The 21,263-nt window shown below is 37.5% G+C and overlaps 2 protein-coding genes across 3 annotated transcripts in view; one reads left to right on the top strand and one right to left on the bottom strand.

The window, feature by feature from the left end:
• Positions 1 to 2,628: 2,628 nt before the first annotated feature.
• Positions 2,629 to 17,084, top strand: LOC105842214 (uncharacterized). Its single transcript, XM_038013395.2, has 3 exons — positions 2,629 to 3,064; positions 11,692 to 12,898; positions 13,353 to 17,084. The coding sequence occupies exons 1-3, from the start codon at positions 3,042 to 3,044 to the stop codon at positions 15,048 to 15,050; spliced, it is 2,928 nt and encodes a 975-aa protein (XP_037869323.1). The 5' UTR covers positions 2,629 to 3,041; the 3' UTR covers positions 15,051 to 17,084.
• A 201-nt stretch (positions 17,085 to 17,285) lies between these two features.
• Positions 17,286 to 21,263, bottom strand: part of LOC101746065 (nuclear receptor-binding protein homolog) — a 62,042-nt gene continuing 58,064 nt past the window's right edge. Inside the window, exons 10-11 of one of the 2 annotated variants that reach the window (XR_005245116.2) lie at positions 21,039 to 21,239; positions 17,286 to 20,353 (exon numbers count right to left, since the gene is read on the bottom strand). Coding sequence is in view for 1 of the 2 variants with exons in the window: in XM_038013399.2 (XP_037869327.1) it covers positions 21,111 to 21,239 (129 nt within the window). In the remaining variant the exon portion in view is untranslated. Of the gene's footprint in view, positions 21,240 to 21,263 lie in introns of both variants that reach the window. The other variant, XM_038013399.2, reaches the window with a different exon arrangement.

Genomic DNA, 21,263 nt, shown 5'->3' with positions numbered 1-21,263 from the left:
ATTTCGATTTTTTTTATTGTTCTAAAAAAAAGTATCGCCGGTAAATCTTGCGATTAAAATATTTGATTACAGTTTTATACATTAGATGGATAAGACAGGCAGGTGTAAGTAGATGCGGCGCTGGGCTAGAATGAGAAGCACGGTCACTCTAAGCCCCAAGTTGCATCAAACTGTCGAACAAGAAAAAAAATCAAGCGAAAGCTTATGTTGCTTTTTAGGAGGTGCGTTGCTGCTTAGAAATGAATTTTAATTAAAGAAAATGAAGTTAATAGTCTTACTGTGCTTGCACCTCTTGCTCACAGTACGGCCCATCGTAACTGTAGGACAAAATACAAAACTATTTTGAAGATCAGACAGGATCAATGAAACGTTTTTTTACTTATTCCTACATTTAAAAAGTACTACATTTATATAAGGTCAAAGCATTTATGTGTATTATCTATGGGTCAAAGTTCGAATTTTAAAGGAATGACAATTATTGTATACTGTGCTGTTAAGCCGTATCGTAGATATGATTTAAAATTTAAATGAAAATTAATTTAAAAATTGTTCAACCGCAATCAACTTAAATCGATCAATTATTCGATGAAATCGAACTTAAATTTTTAATTTATACAAATATTAATGAAAAGCTCACATGAGGTGAACGTTAAAATATGATTTATGGCGTATGATGATTTTCTTCTAAAATCTTATAATTATTATTAAATTAAACTCTCAGCTACCAAAATGTTATTTTTTCAGAGCTGCCAACAAATTTACTGCATCTTCAATGGCGGCAAATTCAAGTCTTGCGCTATTTTTGGGGCACCATATAATATAATTTAATAGGATACCAAGGGTAGCCTAGTTTTTGACATATGCGGTCTTTTACTAAGTCTTTGGGGGATTATTCAACATAAGTTTGTTTTTTTGACTTCTCGAAAGCATTTTACTGGATGAAATTGTCTGTTTTGTGGAACACCTTGTTAGATATGGGGACACGAAAACATCTAGTACACCTATTGAGACGCTTATACGAGGAAGATACAATCTCGGTGCGCGCGGGTGATGTTTGCTCTGGTAACTTCCATCCAAGTGCTAGAGTACGTCAAGGTTGCATTGTATCGCCGCTCTTATTCAATGCGTACATCGAGTTACTAATGCGCATGACTTTGGAGAGTTGGGCAGATGATGTAACAATTGGGGGTATAGAACTGCAAACTTGCGATACCCGGATGATACTAATTTATTTGCAATCAATGTGCAACATTTGGAGGAGCTACTGTTGAGGATGGAACCCATGAGCCTTGAGTTTGGATTGAGGACTAACCGCAGTAAGATCAAGATGATGATTGTTGATCGTGCTAAGAATAACTCACCGAACGTGACTCAAATATCAGGCTGCGACGTGGTGCAATCTTACGTATACATATTATTATGTTGAGACTTTAATCTCAAATAATGGTGGATGCTTAGACTAAACAAAAAGGCGTATAGCTGTTACGAGAAATAGAAATAAACATAATTAAAACCATTAATATTAGGTCCGTTAGAACACTAATATTCTCCATATGGACTGTGCGAGAAGTGGAAAGAAAGAAAATAGACGTTCTTGAGATGTGGTGCTGGAAAAGAATGCTTGGAGTTTCATGGACCGAGTTTCGTACCAACATTTCGATTCTTCAAGAACTCGGCATCAAGCAGCGTCTGTTTTCTATAGTACAGTCTCGAATGGTGAATTTTTCGGACACGTTTCGCAATTAGACGGCCGATCAATAAAACGACTCGTCGTACAGGGAAGGATGGACGGTATAAGAACGCGCGGGAGGACGCCATTACGGGGGACCGAGGATATTAAGACTAGAGTGGGAGGGTTCTTAAATGAGTCCAGTAGAATCGTTTCGAGCAGGGAGATGGGACATCGCGAGACACGTCAAGTCTGTCCCCTGCAAAACTACATGACAAGAGTGACAAGATTGAGATGGAAAATGGGCGGAGTGCAAAGAGGCACATGTTTACCGGTCTGCATGAATCTAAAATACGCGGCCGAGCTGAAAAGCGTTCAATGATTACAAAAACAAACGAAATGTATCTATTTATTAAGCGGTTCATACCTATCGTTCGATCACACGGAAATCGTTCGTATTATTTTAGTGCGTTTTGTAACAATAACGGAAGATAACAATACGGTGAATTATTCACAATGAATATTACGATGTAATTATGTGAAACTAACGGAGGCCGCGCATCGGAACAGGTGGAAGCCTCGTATTACGGAGACGCGTCCTGCGCTGCGGTTTCACAATCAAAGGAAATGCTGTTTACTGCCAGGGTTGTATTGTGAAGACGAAAAAGCAATAACTTTAAATTTACATTATTCAAAAATCGCTTTTATATCTAAATATTTTGTGTCGTGAAAGACTAATTTCGTTTAAGTACCTATCTTATTAAGAATGGAATACTACTTATATTTTTATAAATTTCAGCCGCGAAACAAACTGATTTTGGATTAAAGAGGAGAGCAGCCGTTATTTTAACACCATTATCTTAAATTTTATGTCTCAAAGCGAGCAGTGGTATTCACGAAGTGGACCCTGGGGTCTCTGGCTAGTGTCGAAGACCTGAATCTCGTGTGTTAAACATAGCTTAATAGAATACAAAGTGCAGCAGCTACTTTTTTATGAAAGTATTGATCTGTAAATTAAAATAGCAGACACCCTATCGTCGATGCTGGGACGCGTGATTGACTTGAATCAGCAGAATCATAACGAACCTTGTTGTCTAATAAAGATATATTATTTCCTTTTCACTTAAAATACGTGACAGCAAAACTACAAAAATGTCAACACGCTAACTAACTACAATGAAATTATGATTAAAACGGTAGCACAACTCAATAAAGTGAAAATAACATTCTGCGAGTTACGGACTCTTTCACCGGCGCTTGGATTATCGTTTGTTTATGCTTTTATAGCATTCAGTTAACAATTCGCTGGCGTCTTAATAAGACGTGCGTAAGTCGCGTATTATAGTCGCAGAGTGGCGCAACAGTAGCGATAATGTCGCCTCCTGATATTGAAAGGTGGGTTGTGAAGTATGCGCAAGTGTGTGTTGCTACCATAATTGTATATAACTACACCTCTAATAGGTCAGGATGTTACACGGATTTCATAAATGTACGTATCGGTGAGTGCAAATAACTTGGGACTTACAAGAAGAAGATAATACGTACGATTTGGGTGAACACTTGAATTTTTAAATGAATTATGAAAGTTAATATTTTAACGTTAATAATGAGTTCATTATAAGGGAAAATATACGTGTGTATAATTAAAAATAACGATCAACTTTACTTATTATAATAAATTAAATTATAATAAATGACGTTAATGGAAAATACTTTTACTGTTGATTATAAATACGTGTTGGTTTGTTGATACTACTGTTTCTGCCGCCAAGTAATTAGCATTCTGATGTGAATACGGATAGGCATAATCTTAATACAGTTCAATTCCGACTTTATGACCCCAGGGGAATATCGCCAGTCAAACTTATAGTGACTATAGCCTCTGTTAGTTGCCTAAGCATTGGCCGTTATATTTAGTAACATGTTTGAGCAGAAGGTATTACTACTACATTAGAGTGACCAATGAAATAATTGAAGACATGAGTGGATGAAGGGGTTAAGTACCGTTTTTAAGATTTTAGAGTTTTTACTTTGAATAAAGGTGAACGTGCCTATAAGCCATATTTGACCTTAAAACTCCGGGTTTAAAGGCTACTTTTAGAAATTGCATGTGATGAAAGAGTTATGTTCGAAGAAAAAGTAAAAGTAACAAAAGTTTGTTGCCCGTTTTCTCAAAATGAACAAATTGTATCATATCCCCTTTATCCACTCATGTCTTCAATCGGTATGGTTGTTTACTATTATCAATCAGAATTACTTCCACAACATTACTATTCTAATTACTACTACATGAAATCTATTAATGATCATGATGCTTTCTTACGTGTGGTTGACAATGCCAATGACGGTGCCTACGAATTCAAATAAATTAAAAAAAGTAAAGTTCGCGAAGTTTCAGACGAATTAAGATCGGTACCTTAATCTGAAATTGATAAAAACATAAATAAAACACGTTTTAATTAATTTGACGTTGTATTTGAGTGACTCGGCGGTGCAGTAGTTAGACTGTTGCGCCAAGGGTCGCGGGTTCGATGCCCACATCGGTCAAAGATTCGTGTGATGAACTGGGTTCGTTTGATCTTTGTTTGGGTGTCTAATATCTCTATCTATACTAATATATAAATCTACAGTGGTTTTTACGGATGTTCCGTTATAACTACTGAACCATGCATCCGATTGACTTGAAGCTTGGTATCCATGTAGAAAATACATGTACTTAATGGATAGGCTAATATTTAGGTATATGAGCGTTGGACTCCCTAATAATAATGACAATAAATGATAATGTTAATTTTAAATGTGCAGCGAACTGGGCGAGTACGGCTAGTTGTGTATATATTTAAACGTATATAAGTATGTTCAGTATCTGGTACCATAACACGGGGAATCATACTTTGGGGTCGAATGACCGTGCATGATTTGTTCCCAGTTATTATTATTATTACTTACCGGACCCGTCCATATCGATCCTGCGCCACCCATGCCTTCACCGAAAGCTTAGATATTATATAACTTATACTTATCCACATTCCTTATCATGGCAACTGTTTACATTTCCAAAATGTTTTATTTTTATTACTTAGATGGATGGACGAGCTCACATCCCACCTGGTGTTAAGTGATTACTGGATCCCATGGACATCTACAACGTAGTAAATGCGCCACCCACCTTGAGATATAAGTTCTAAGATCTCAGTATAGTTACAATGGCTACCCCACCCTTCAAACCGAAACGCATTACTGCTTCACGGCAGAAATAGGCAGTGTGGTGGTACCTACCCGCGCGGACTCACAAGAGGTCCTACCACCAGTAAAATGTTTACTTCATATATTATTATTTTTGCGAAACTGTCTGATACTCAAGTCATATTGGTCTAGAATTTTCTGTCGAAGGTCGTTTCTTTGGCCGTGGCTCCATCCGCTAGCGAGAAGCTAATCAGTACTACCAACTACGTAAATATACCTTATGATCTTCATGGGCTCCAGTAATCGCTTAACGCCTTCAAATTTTCTAGAATAATCGCGTTTTACATAATTCGGAACTATAATGGACATATACCAAGAGGTAACTAACGAATACGCATGATCACGTTAATAGGTTAAAAACATAATTTACATACACAACACACATAATACGCAATAATGATTAAAACCGCTTTCTCATCACATCGAATACATAAACATATAATCAGAAAGCGTCATCTATCAATGAAATCTGTATAATTATCAAAGAAGTTATGTGAAACGTACATATTAGGCAGGACTTCCTATCAATTTATTAGGTTGACCCGTATCTAACTAGGCCAAGTTTTTTTTTTATAATGGAGACATTGTTCCGGAATTCGGCCTACTACTTTCCTCTTGAAAGCATTGTTGATATTAAAGTTCAAAGGTTGCGGTCCACTCGGCGGGTGGGTTGTTGTAACTGTGGTCAATGCTCCGCAGTTCGGTCTTTTACGATTTACCTTCGATCCACGTTCAAGGCTTTAAGCGCCCCATCCTAAGAAGTATTTGCTCTAGATATGCTCTCAAAACTGCTATTACGGGTGGTAGGACCTCTTGTGAGTCCGCATGGATAGGTACCGCCACCCCGCCTATTTCTGCCGTGAAGCAGTAATGCGTTTCGGTTTGGGGGGTGGGGTAGCCGTAGTAACCATACTAAGACCTTAGAAATTATATCTCAAGGTGGGTGGCGCATTTACGTTATAGATGTCTATGGGCTCCAGTAACCACTTAACACCAGATAGGCTGTGAGCTCGTACATCCATCTAAGCAATAAAAAAAAATACTACAATTTTCTGTATTATGGGAACACGAGACTAATATAAATACTTATACAACTTTGAATATATACATATATAGTCACTGAACACCCAAACAAAGAACAAATCAACCTGTTCGTCACATGAATGTTTGTCTGAATCTAACAACTGCCCCTGGCTTGGAGTCTGGGGCGCTCAAAATTCAATTCAAATTCAAATTCAAAATCATTTATTTCAACTTAGATGTCAGTATGACACACTTGTTGAATGTCAAAATACAAATAACAATGTTAACTCTACCACCGGTTCCAAAAAAAGCCACAGTCCTGAGAAGAACCGGCGAAACAAACTCAGCGGGCTTTTTTTTTTTGTTTTTTCTCAAATATTTTCTTTTTTTTAAATAAATAGAAATATTCACAATAAAAGAAAAAACAAGTCAAAAAAATACAATTAAAAATAATAATAATAATAATGAAAAATGAAAAGGCCAGGAGCGAGCGCCTCATTCCCACGTAGTGCCATCTAGTAAATAATCCTTAACTTTATAATATGCCTTGTTGCACAAACGTTCCTTAACAGTTTTCTTAAATCTATGAACAGGTAGTAGTTGAACGTTTAGTGGGATCTTGTTGAAAAGCTGTACACCCAGCCCCCTAAAAAAGTTGCTTATTTTCTTAATTCGAGCCGCCGGCAACGCAAGCCTATGTTTGTTCCTAGTGTTCACATTATGCAAATCGCAGACTCTGGGGAATTCTTCAATGTTTTTACGCACGTACAATAAATTTTCAAAAATGTATTGGGACGCTAAAGTTAGAATTTTGATTTCCTTAAACTTGTCCCTCAAGGATTCCCTCGGGTGCATATTATAAATAGCACGAATAGCCCTCTTCTGCAGGATGAAAATCGTTTCGACATCGGCAGCATTGCCCCATAGCAAAATGCCATAGGACATAACACTATGAAAATAACTAAAATAAACCAGGCGTGCCGTATCTTCATTAATATACATTCGTATTTTTTTTACCGCAAACGCTGCAGAAATAAGCCTACTCGCTAACTTGCATATGTGAGGACCCCACTGCAGCTTGGAATCAACTGTTATAAATTATGCTAATTAGGTTATTACGCTATTGCACCGCCGAGTCAGTATATAGCTTTGACCATTGACTAGTTGCGGATAAGGTGGTGTAAGCTATACACTTCAAGTTTGTGGTTCTTTACCCACTAATTGTAACTCCATCTGTTAGAGTTACTTGCATTATAAATATTGTGTAGACATTGAACAAGGGCGGCGGTACTATGCACCATCACATGAAGGTCTGTCGAGATTGAGGGTTTAGAAGACGGGACGAGCAACCCGGAATGTTCAGGTTACCTACTGTAACGTAAATTCTGTCCGCGACCACGCCGCGCTTGGTCTCGCCAGTTGTACAAGCGAAGTAAACAGTCTCAACCATGACCTAAGCGAGTGTGGTTACGCGACGCACATGCACAGACTCACTCCAAATAATAAGAGTATTTGTAGGATAGCTCTCAGAGCACCGGGATGTAGGAGGAATGTTGATTTTCACGACGATCTGGTTCTTGAGCCCATCCGTATGTCAAGACCGCGTCGAAATACTGTTTCGCATTAGTGGCGCGACATGATAAACCCGAATTCGGCTTGCATCGTGGTCAACCATCATCGAGGATCTAGGCTCTGGATAGTTGGAGGCATGCTACGTCCAGGACACGGTGGTTGGAGGCGGAGACTCACCCGCCAACATTAATGGCGACTCAACGTGGAGATAACCTCTGATCGTGATGGGACGTTGGAACGCGCCCCTGACGCCATACTAGGCTTCGTACAGGGCCGTCTTATGCTGAGCTTATTGAAGGAATACTATGTTCCGTATATGTTGTGGTAGGACGTGCCGCAGTAGCACATGTTACCCAATAGGTATTGTAACTGTTTCAACTTCGACAATGATAACTCTCTACCCTGTCTTCAGTTCAAAATAAAGATTTTATATTGCTCTAGATTGGCAGTGGAGTACGAGTTCCGGACTCATCTGGTGTTTAGTTGTTACCGGGGCCCATGGACATCGCAGCGTGACTGCCGTCAACCACTTTGATGTCTCAAAGTGGTTGACGGCCGTCACGCTGCATAAAATTTTATGGCATTGTTTAACAGCGTGATGTAATTGATTTATTTGACGCTCAATAAAAGTAAAATAGTTTATTTAAGGCAACGTAATATCCGTTGGCTCGTTAAATTAATGCTATTAGATCTTTTCCGGTTAATTATAATGCGGGGACGTCGTTTTCGAAATCTCTTCTACGAACGAAGACATAATTTTACGTCATACCTTTGATTTACGTTTTACAACTTTAAAACTCAGTATTCTGTGTGTAAACTTAAAACAATTACAAAATTACTTACCTTAACTTAAGTACTCACCTTACATTTCATTCGTACAGTAATGTGTATTCCAACAAGTTGAATAAAGCTAATACTAAAATTTTAGGCGAATATTATGGTCGTAGAGTTCTGAATTTTAAATTTAAGTTTTCAATGTTTCAAACATTATTGAACTAACAATAGAAACCTATGTATTCAAGTAAACAGATATTTTATAGGTTCGCTACATTTATGTTCTATATTCGTTTAAAATCTAAGCGTTCAATATGAAAATGTAAAACAGAGAGAGTTGATGCATATTTGTGTGTATTGTCGATAGATTTTATATAATTCGTGTAGCAACAAACCGGTCCCATTACATGCTGTTATGAACCATAACGTGCACATTCAGGTGTCCTGTCTGTGCGCGTTATGTCATCTGACATTATGGACAGCTGTCAAAAAGTATATGAACGATTTCGGGTGAGACACATATGGCATTATTTCCGGTATCTTGTAATCTTGGTATATTCTGTGTCATATTTACTGTAAATCGTACATTTCGGTGCACGTGCTACAAAGAGTCATAATCGTGGTCGCAAGTTTGAAGTCGTCGTGGCCTAAAGGATAAGACGTCCGGTGCATTCGTTTGGAGCAATGCGACTGTATCGGTGTTCGAATCCCAATGACCAATGTTTCTAATGAAATACGTACAACAATTGTTCACGATTGACTTTCACGGTGTAGGAATAACATCGTGTAATAAAAATCAAACCCGCAACATTATTATTTGCGTAATTACTAGTGGTAGGACGTCTTGTGAGTAACGAATAGATATTAAATATTGAACGTGTTTAAATTTTAGTCACATTCTAGATTTTGCTGCAAATATTATTATGTAAGGGTTTCTATTCACGGCTCCTTGGTGTATTCAGTCTGTTGTCAATGCAATCGTTGCAGCAGTGTATACTTTGTCATTTGACACGTATGTGATAAGTTGGGAGACAGGACTTTTGATGGGTTTGTGTAGTCGCTCAAACTATCTATCTTTTTGATAGTTTAAAATAAAAGTAGCCTCTTCTACTACCTTTCTGCTAGCAGTTTTGTGTCAGATCGCTTGACCACTCTGTTGACGAGTCTCTCACATGTATCTGTTGTGATGATGTCCTCAAACGCAGCGAAATATATAAACTATAAAGTTTACTCAGCGACCAGTTGGTGGTCGATCATAAGCCACTAGAACAAGAGAGCGCAATACATAACATGCTACTAGAATGTTCTTGCTGCACTTAATTAATTTTAATAAACCTAAAAAATGAGTTTATTGGATTCATTATTTACAATAGATAATATGTAACTGCGACTAGTTAATCCAGTTTCCATACCAAACGGTTATATACTGATCGCGTGACGATGCGTGCTAAATAATCGATTCTGAACCCGAATCGATACATCGTCCCGAGTAAGTATCGCGATGACTATACGTGTTACATGACCATTACGTACGTTGCGACACTAGAATTTGGTATCACGATACCGGGTGTAAATGAAACGTTCTAAGGCGAGTGGCGAGGACGTGCAGGGCATTCACACCCTTATTGTCATGGCAACAAATAAAAAAAAACAAGCAACAACATTTTAAAATTGCAAAAATAAAATTAATAAATGCTAAAATGGCGAAGAATAGCACCGCTCCATGTTTCCCCGTGGGTGTCGAAAAATCGACTAAAGAATTAATCGGAGAATAAGCAGCTGCGTCCTCCAAGTATTATACCGGTGTACTACGTTCGTCCATCGGTGTTTACTGGTAGTAGGCCGTATTGCAAGCCCGCACACTCGCAGCATTATCCAGCACATTGCCGCCGCGACACGGCTGTACGTTCCGGTTTGAAGGATGGGACAGCCGCAAATTGAACAATACATTTAAAATGTCGTCCTCGTGCCTCAAGGTGTTGGCGGCATTCACGTTATGATATCTAAAGGCTGTGGTAAGCCAAGTGGGCCGTGAGCTTGGCTGCTCTGTATATAACAATAAAACTATTTGTAAATTTACGTAAAACTTTATATAATTTTCATTCATCTCTGTTAATATAAATTAGTACTTATTGATTCCGCAAGTACTTCAAGAATTGAAACCCAAATACAAAAGATATAGTTAGTTTATCTACTTACTCATTATTACAATGACTTAGCTGGTTCAATATAATGGTGCCTACAATAGCCCAATTCGATGTTATGGCTAGCCGTATTATCAAATACGTAAATTTTCCGTATATCTTCGCAACAATGATATTTACTTCTGAAATGAACTAGTAATTGTTCACTAAGGTTCTTCCGCGTTTATATTTGTAATTGAATGAAAAGTAAGACATGATAATAAATGCGAACAAAATGTCATAAATTCGAAAGTTTGATGTCTACTTTCTCATTTATGATCATTTTATAGATTATCTCTTGTATTTTCTGCAACAAAACATAAATGATAGAAAATTTACAACACAACGGTTCGGCCAAGATCTATATCGACATTTTAGAAATTCACAGTAGGAACAAAAAAGTTGTGATATCGGTAACGCAAATAAAGATAGGTTCACGATTGGTTCGCAGGACGACAAAATAAGCAGGAGGCCGATGCTAATTCACAACCACTGCTAAAAATCAGGAAACGTAGGTACCCACTGATTTCAAGAAAAATGTGTCAAAGTTCACTGTCAAAATACAATTCACTACATCACTGCTCATTAATTTTACATAACTGAAATTACTCGTAACTTTGAACATTCACTTTCTAAATACGTAAAATGAGGTTAAAAATAGTAGTAGATATGTAATAATATACAATCATAACACGTTTCTTACAATAGACATGTGTTTGTTTAAAACATCCATTGTCCTAACGAATATTGTAATTATTATGATAATTTTGAAGATATGAATGAATGGTCCCATTGTCCAAGATCATTACCTTGGTATTTATAAACTTTAAAATTGTAGTTTGATTTAGATCTAGCCAATCATAGATTGCGATGATGAGCTGCTTTTTTTATTGTTTTCATTCAGAGTCTTGAGTGGGTACCTACGTATAATTTTTGGCTTTGTATTGATATGGAAATATTTTACACATACATCTTTGTGTGAAAAATAGGTGGGTTAAGGTGTTAGTGTTAATGTTAGTAGTAGGTAGGGCTAGTGCTATTGAGAAACTAGCTCAGCAATGATTAGAGTCCATACAAAGCATATGATTTTGTAATAGATTTAGTAATATTAAATTAGATTGTTAATAAGATTTTGTAATATTGCTTAGTATCTTTAGCACTTTTCTGGTCATTCAAAATAATTCTTGAAAGTTTAATTTAAATGCGTATTTTTTCAATTTCCAGGGTATTTGCAGTAACATTGACATTATTGATGATCTTAGACTCGACTGTCTACGGGTTTTCATTACATCGGCCCAGAGACAAAAGCGAACAATTACCGGCCGTAGACCTCATAGCTGACGAAAGTACTTTACTGGAAGTAAAAAATGAACTGAAAAGACCCAACGATATTAAATCATTTGAACGAAATAAAGAAGGTGGAAACTCAGAGAAAAACATAGCTGTTGAAAAAGTTAAAGGTAATTTCGAAAAATTACCTACTTCAGATCACCTAAGAGAAATATTTAATGCATCAAAAGAAAATACTACGACTACGCTTGTGCATGATGAATTATTAACTAGATACAATGAACAGTATCCACCTTTATCTCCAACAACGAATAGCAGTACGACACCGGTACAATTTACAGAGGTGCGTCATAACCATAACATGGTTACATTAAAATCAACTGAACACGCCTTAACAGCGCCGATCAACGAAAGTCGCAGTGCATCCGAAATAATTTCTACCACTAATAGCTCGGACTTTTATGATGTAACAACAGCGGTCCAGGAAAGTCACGATACAACAACATTAACTAGTCTCACTAATGCATTTACTGTATCAAAAGATTTGATCCAGGATATCAATGAATTAAGCTCAACTGTTGATATGCAACCGTTCACGAGTGACTACGTGTTAACCAATGACGCTCGCAATGTAGAAGATACAACTTTTTTTTTAAATAAAGCCGATGAGCATGTTACTTTTAATGATGAAACAAAATTGCAAAGCACTGCGCGACCAGCGGAAGATTATGTGACAATCGTTACGCATAAGGTGCCATCCAGCGCATTGACTACTGATGGAAGTATATCAATTTCTAAACAAAATAGAGAAGGAAACAATATAAAATCGGAAGCCGTTCTGACTGAAATACCTACAGTTTCAACGGAACGATCAAAAGAATTAGTTTTAAGTACTAATGAAAAATCGAAAAATGAATCTCATAGTAGCTATGAAATAATTACGGAAATAAGTTCGATAAAGCCTGAAACGAGGGTGGGCATGGTGTCGTCGATGCGAGCCGGATATTTAGACTACTCTGGAAAGACTGTTCCTCAGTCCACTACAACCGAACACTTACATGATAAATTAGAGTTTGTTGAAGACCAACCCAAAGAGACGGAAAACAAAAATATTAGTTTAACAGAGTCGGTAGGTCAAATGGTAAGTTACAGTTCTGTTTTTATTTATTTATGAAGTGTCTATGGCTTCACAATGCAAGGTTATACATTACCCATTAGTAATGGAACTTAATGTACCGGTATCGGATGATACGACTGTGCTAGAATTAATTCTCCAAATACTGGGGCTGATGTCCTTTTTAAGGAAATATATAATTGGAAATGTATAATATTACATGTTTTCATGTACAGCATCCACGACGAAGGAGTAACGTCTTGTAATATATTGAAACCAATAATAGATAGACTTACAAACTGCCTATGAATTTGCGTAATTAACGTAAAACATTTTGTGTTTTAATTTCATCTTTTTCAACCCCGAAATAGTTAGTTGTATTGTCAATGGACACTTGTAACCATTTATTCGCGTATCAACTAAACCAAAAAAGTAGTTCTTCCGGAGTTGTACAATTAATAACATTCATCTATTTTTGCAGTCAGAAGATCTTATCAATGAGCAACTATTGAAAGAAGAAGTAATAAAAGACAACGCGGAAAATGCTGATAGAAATCACGATATCCCATCGCCGCATGAAGGAGTCAAGCCACTTGCTGCGCAGGCAAGTACTACAATGGACACTCCAAGAAATGAAACAAACAAAGAACAAGCAAACGAAGACTTAAACATTCAACCAATCATACACGAGCCCATTAAGAACGCTGACTTATATACAGTAAGTCCAAATTATAAACCAATGAAGAGGTTGGAAGTGCAACCAGCTAAGCCGTTCGTTCGAGATCCAGATGACAATAGCTGGAGAAATGAGAGTATAAGTTCACTGGGAATCGTATTCAAACCAAAAAACGCGTCTAAATCGTTTACGCAAGTTTTGAGAAACAAAACCGAAACCATACTTAACAGTCTTGGAGAAAGAGACAGTAAAGGTGGCATACCAGATTTGAGAGAGAGATTAGAAAAAATTGCTGAAGTGAGAAAATCTAAGAAGAAGAGAATCAATAAATTCGGGGATACAGTCTACAGTGATTACGAAGAAAAAGACAACTCTAATGAAGCTGGCAATAAGTCGAAAATTCAAATCTCAAATGGACCAACTTCCACTCCAAGCACAGTTATGCAAAAGCCCGATGAGAAAAGAAATTTTAATGTAGATGTTAATCCACAGCAAGGTACCGTTGATTCTAACACAGACAAGCCAAAAATCTACAATGTTGCTGAATACTACGACACAACAGATGAGTACGACGCAGAGTACCTTACGTTGACAAAAATAGACATCAAGAAACATCCTCATCCAGTTAAAGAGACATACACTTCCACACCCGTCACATTTACATCAGGCTACTACTTTCCGGATCGAAGGCCGACCATTCATTTCTTCCCACCTCGTGTTGCACCGACATCTAATGATCACAACGTAATCCATAGCAAAGTAAATTCCTTGACGGTTAAAGACACAGAGAGCGATGGCCTCTCAGGCACACTGCTCGCGACACCCGAAGCCAAAAAAGAGAGTGTAATCAAACCAACCGGTTTCCCAAGATATAAAGCAGAGAACTTTAACACAAATCTATATCTCACCGAATCGGGACCGGTACCGCAACAGCATGCCGAATTTGACGGTAGCGACGGTCATTTCAACAGAGCGTCCTATGTTGTCAAGCATTACGGCGATTTTATCAACGAAGCGGCCAGAGGCGATGACGACAGGCAAGATTACGCCATGTTCACCGAAGCGCCGGTCCGCGGGGTCACTGCTCACGAGTTGGCGAAATTGACGACCGACAAACGACAACCGCCGAGCCTGGATGACGACTACGACTCGCAGTTCCGCAGAGACGTGCTGAACAGGTTCGTTGCTAACTTCAACCAGAACAGCGAGAGATTTAAGGTTGATTTCCCTGTTATCTACAATAATAGCGTCGTTCACAAGAAGATAGAGGATAATAGCAAAGTATTGGCGTCGTCGACTGCTTTTATGAAAAGATTGTACAATGACATAGCGGCTACCAAACCGGGTTCCATTTTGGAGAACAAGCCCTGCGATCCGCACTGTGAGAACGTCACCGTGGAACTGTCGCCGGCTTACGAACTGCATTATTATGTTCCTGACGAAGAAGAGAAACAGCCAGTAGAGGCCAAACCTTCTGCAGTCCCTTACAGATTTAGGATATGAAATTATGCTGAAAAGTTGAGCGCAATAGGTGGTAAAGGCAAGTTTACGCAATCTGTTAACGAACAAGCGTACAGCGAACCGCACGTTAATATTCATGCAAAATCAACGACACGGAAAGGCATAAGTTATTTATTTTCTAATAAAATGTCGTTTACATTTCTAACTTTTACTTATCTCGTACTATGCCTGCATGTATCTGTACCGATCAGTATGTCGCGTGTTAATCTAAAATCATTCAAATTAATCAAGCATTATTAATTAGAAATAATTGACCTTAATACTAACGGGTCGTAAAATACCGAATGATATTTTAATATAAATGATTTGAATACATACTTTATTCTACATGAATATTAATGTTTTCGACACAAAGTAACATAGGTCGTTATTTATTGAATAATACTAGTGTCACGTCATAGTATCCTAGATATTTTTAACCTAATAATCTTCCGATATTGTGTAATGGCACGCCATTTGTAATATGGGCGAAACATGCAATCGAAAGCGTCAATACTACTGTACAATGAGAGGAACCAGACAAACGATATTATTGTGTAACACTTATTTTAATTGTGATTATACTTTTGTCATTATTAAAATTAGGTTGTGTAATGTTTAAAAAAAGTGGACCGTTTTCTTTTTAACGCATAGATTCCATCTTTGATTACACATTTATTTGATGTTCGTTTTATAAGTTGTATTGAGATGGAATAATCTTCATATTTACATGCTAATTGTTTTCATTGATACATGTGGATTTAGTCCCTTATACTTTTTTCATGTAAATAGAAAGTTTTTTTTTGGGTTCAAGATTGAAACATCTGCGTATTGATATAAAACATGTGAACACAATGTTAAACGAACTGGAGCTATCCACATGAGTTTATATGAGAAACAGCTCCTAAAATAATCTTGAATTGTAATAATTTTTAAAAGCTTTGTATTTCATTCACAGCAGTGACACAAATATACTGTGGACATAGTGATTTAGTAAGTCCCTGGGTTTAAGGGGAAAATCAAAAAAGTATTTTAGATATACATATATGTGTAAAGAAACATCTTTTTTTGTAACTTTTATATAAAATCTTTGGAACTTATAAGTTTTGAAAAAAGTATTTTTCTTATATAGATTTACTGAACTCTGTCGTTGAGAAAAAAGAGGATTTCAGTTTTAGTTAATTTATAAATGATGTGAAATAATTCTAAAAATGATTGAACAATAATAAAATACTTAATTGCGTTTTCTGTACACTATTAAGAAAATAACATTTAATGCCTTTATTTTCCACAATTTATTAATTTACACAGTACTACGGAATTAAGTAAAACTGAACTCCTCTTTTTTCTCAATGACAGAAAGTTCAATAAATCTAAAAAAGAAAAAACATTATTTTTAAACAAAAAAATTTCAAAGGTTAACATACAGAGGTAAACATTACATGAAAAGGTTTTTGTTTACATATGTCGTAAAGAAAATAGACACACCGTGAAACCATATTCAAAATTCAAATACATAACATAAATCAGTCAATGTTTATGTATCTAGTTGTTTAATTTATCAGTAAAATACTGATTGTTAATTTTCGGAATATCGGCAGGATTCACTTCTTAATTTTTTATATTTACTTTGTTTATCTTTAAATTAATGTTATCTTTAAAATATTGCCAAAGACATGTACAGTTTAGGAACCAAAAACTATTCAAAAATGTGTGCCTTTAACTTTGAAATAAATTTACTCTGTTTTAGGAACATTGTACCGTGTAAACACTGTACTTCCAAAATATTGTACTTAAGAAATAATGTGAGCGCATGTGAAAAGTTTGTATGAAATGTTCTGTCATAGTTTTTGGTAAAATAAAAGGCTAGTATAGGATGAAAGTGCAGAGTAGCGTAGTTAATAACACTTCGGGTAGCAAATGTTAGACTTAAATTTCGTATTGTAAAACTTATTACATTAATATAATCTCAATGAGTAATCTGATATTATGTAGAAGTGTGATGTAACTAAATAAAATTGTTTTTGTGAAGAAAAATCGTTTCATTGGGCACCATTCATAATAGTAAACAGGACCCCAATTGTAAATAACGGGCGGGCCCAGTGGCCCCGGCAGAAACAGACATCGACACATGGGACTCGTACGTGCTGATAACTTGGAATCATTTCGTGACGAAAACACACCAGAATCATATAAACACGCAACTACATATATCACGTAGGAACAAAAACAGCAATATTTATGTTTTCAAAATACAATTTTATTGACATTTTCTCATTTTAGAATAGTATGCACACATCGGCCGATCATATTACGATCTTGAAAATAAAAAGGTTAAAAGTCATTTTGAGCATAATAACATACTTTACTATACCTAAATTATACTCCGGTTACATCCTATCTATGGTAGACGAGAAAATAAATAAAAAACAAAAAAAATGCAATTCTGGATCAATTAAATAACATTAAAGTTACAATCTCATAAGAAAACAAAAAAGAAAAACCAACTCATGAACACATCACTCTTTGGACACACGACGCGGGAACACCCTGGGTACAATTTCACTTTAAAAACAAGATTCACTAAATTTCATCATTAATGTGTTCATTTTAAAATTAAATAATATAAATAAAAAAGTAATACGCAGTACATAAAGATATATTTTAATAACAGAACGATATTGTGGGGTTATTAATAATAAAGCAGATTGAATAACAACAAAAATAATAATAAAAACATTATAATATATTGAATCAAAATCTCAAAACTTCAGGTTTGTGCAAAATATATATAGTTTAAAATCATAAGCAAGATTCAAGATAATTTCATAATAAAATAAAAAAAGCAAGTCGGTACACAGGCACAGACACAGCGGCGGCCGCGCGGGAGATCTTGTTTTATATGAAATGGAAGACCGCTTCTAGTTCATATAAACGCGCTCTCCGTGCTCCTGCGGAGTCACCGCCGTGCCGCTACACCGGCCGACGGCATGACGCGGCCCGTCACTACCGGCCGACAGCATGACGCGGCCCGTCACTACCGGCCGACGGCGTGACGCGGCCCGTCACTAGCGGCCGACGGCGTGACGCGAGCTGTCTGTGTGAGGGCCGTGCGTCGGCCGGTCAGCAACGTACTTAAAAATATATATTCAATGCAATTTTCATAAATTTCAGTAACGACTCCTGATCTACGCGACGGGCAGGAAGTGCTGGAAGTTGGCAGGTTTAGAAACTAGTAAATGAAGTATAAGAATCAGTTCGCAGGTCGCCGGACGACGTACGTATTTGTGTCCACGACTTCAAACGTGAAAAGCTTACAATTTGAAATTATGAAGAGAACGCGAACGTTTTGTTACTTCCCTAACTATACATCGCTCGTTTTAAGTAGGTACCAAAAATAAATGAGCAGAAAATGAGGAAAAGTAATTGTACATATTTTTAGATGCAGTTCGAGTCTATACGCAACGAATAAGAACAAATAACAAAATGTTTGCCAACAATTCTGTTTTTTCGGATAATATTCAGCTTTATTGTTGCTGCGGTGTAGAGATGGAAGGGACAAGAAACAATTTATTATTTTTGGTACTAAAATACAGTGTACAGTTGATATCGTGAAGCGTGTAATGTGATAGAATTCCGTAACATTTTATTGGCACCTTGTAAGTTTGGCACCACTAGCATTCAACGAAACACACGAACATTGGATAAAGATCTGCGTTATTTTTTGTTACTGTTTTTTGCAAGAGATTTATTTTAAAACGTGTAATTGCAACTATCAAAGAAAAAACAAAAAAAAGATATTTCACAATCAGCACCGAAATAAAAAATAGGAACAAGGTGCCTTCCTTAAGAAAACAAAAGCACAAAATGTCGTCGCGAGTGGTGTCCGCCTGACCGCTGTCCGTGGGCCACTGGGGGCGCTGCCCGATCCACTTCTTGCACTTTACCACAGAACCACACCATAACCTGTTTTTGTTGAAAATAAACAGGGTGATGGGGTCCACCCTCTGCTGCGAGGGTCGCAGAAGCCACTCACCAACGAGGTCCGGTCGGGCTACACTTCGCAGTGACGTCAAGTTTGACAGCTGTCATTAAACCTCAAGTTTGATAACTGTCATTAAACGTGTCCGCGTGCGAGCAACGCACGACGATCGGAATCGCGACAATTAAATCGTTTAAATGCAGTTGTAAATAAGTATTTTATTTAAAAAAGGCATTATTCTATTGAAATTGACTTGTTCATAAACTAATTCTGCGTCGGCGCAGCCTACGTGCCCTACTGCACTCACATTGACCGACTTGTAAAATGTACAAAAATTTACAAAAAAATAATTTTGAATCTTAAAAGTACAATAGATTTCAAACTCGAGACGATCGTTCCACACACACTCTAATGCTTCCTTCAAGAGAATACGTATTCAAGTAGTTTTCGCGATCACAGAATTGACCACGACTCTAGGCGTATCCAACAAGTGCGTGAGCGCCGATTTAAAGAGGAAGTTTGAGAACTATTGCACATTTAAAAAACCAACGCTAAACAAATAAATTTCGACCTTAAACACTTAGTGAGTATGTTCATTTTCCCGTATACCACGTCCATAAAGCTCTAAAAGGAAGCCTCACTATACAGATTACGATTAATGTTTTTTTTTAAAGTTTCACATTTATTTATATATTATTATATTAATTAAATATCATTTTTGTAACATTTACACATTCATACAAAAGTTTCTATACTAAAGCATTCTCGATGTACACACTAACAACTATAAACCTTCGCCGAATCATTGTCGATTAAATAATTTTCAATATTCAACTATTTTTTTCCTTAACGATTCGGTCAGTCCGGTTTTTAGATTCACACTCGACTAGCAATTTGATTATTCCGGCGGAGGGGGCCGACGAGGGGACCGGCGCGGGGGCCTGAGCAAACCACGAGAGGTCCATCAATTTGAAATAAGGAAAGGTTCTTTACAACACATAACGTTTTAGTTTTCATTTCATAAAATTTATTAATCAGTGCAGGCTTATTTTCATGTACATCGGTATTCACATGAATCTAAACAAAAATCGGACAAATACTCGTCTAATACCGAACCTCCGCCGGTCGAGTCCCCGACCCGAGGCTGACTTGATTACTTTGCTAACATTTTAAAATACATTTTTGATAATAGCGCTCAATTTATTTAATTGATTTGTTTCTAATCCGGCTGCTAGACCCGCTGGTTCGATCGCGAGGCCGAGCTGTGCCTCGCGCAGTCCGCAGTGCGCGCAGGACCGCGCCGGCTCACCGCAGCCGTAGCCGTCTATCATTACACATAACGACATAAACAACTAGATGTTCTAAAATCGATAAGACGTTTGGATATCGAGTAGAGCACGCATCATACTTGCGCCTGTTTGTTCAAGTATGCTCACGAATGGTCACGGATGATCACGGATGTTCACGCGTGATGCGGCCAAGTGGGCTCTTTGCAAGTGGTAATTTTGCTGAAATTTTCTTAATTCTTTATTTTGCTCGTTACACACAACCTTGTTGCAGCGTTTTGTTTTCATTGCTTGTAGATGGAAAACCGTGAGCGCTCGTGAGCACACACGCGTTACATATTTATGTTACATAATTCAACTTAAAAAGGACAATATTGGAAAATATTCAGCGCACACATATAAAGTAATAAAACGAAACTGAAAATTTTAGTGGACGGGTAATTTAGGGTATAGTTTGAGTTGGAGGTGCTGCACTGAGCCGAGAGACAACAGCAGCTGTCCACGGGCGCGGCTCGCTCGCTGATAGCTCAACATCACATTATTTATCGAATTTGGTTTCATACACTAATTTACAAACCGTGTTTGATACAAAAATTTACATACGATTTTAGATACATACATAAAGTACACTACAGATACCCGAGGCTACGCTGCGAACTCTAGATTTACATTACAAAGAGCCAGTAAAAATCGTAAGAGATTTTTGCAATAAACAAAACACACCTCCGACGACCGACCGCCGCGCGGAGCTGCGCGCGAGGCGAGGGGGGGACGCGCGGGCGGGGGGGCGCCGCACTAGCTGGCCACGTGCTGAGGCGCGCGGGCCGCCGCCGCCGGGGGGGCCGCCACGGGGGGCTCCGCCGCCGGGGGGAAACTGGCGCGGAGGGACTCCTCCATGATCCGGCAGATCTTGTCGCGGTCCGCCTGTGCAGAGTTCAACAGTGAGTC

Source organism: Bombyx mori, chromosome 10, assembly GCF_030269925.1.
Source record: "Bombyx mori chromosome 10, ASM3026992v2".
Lineage (NCBI taxonomy): Eukaryota > Metazoa > Arthropoda > Insecta > Lepidoptera > Bombycidae > Bombyx > Bombyx mori.
Note: the sequence above shows the minus strand (reverse complement) of the source record. Positions and strands in the feature narration are given on the sequence as shown.

Excerpts from the sequence above, each read along its gene's own strand:
- LOC105842214 (XM_038013395.2), top strand. The coding sequence starts at position 3,042 with ATGTCGCCTCCTGATATTGAAAG. Across the intron at positions 3,065-11,691 it reads TCGCCTCCTGATATTGAAAG|GGTATTTGCAGTAACATTGA; the intron begins GTGGGTTGTGAA and ends TTCAATTTCCAG. Across the intron at positions 12,899-13,352 it reads CAGAGTCGGTAGGTCAAATG|TCAGAAGATCTTATCAATGA; the intron begins GTAAGTTACAGT and ends CTATTTTTGCAG.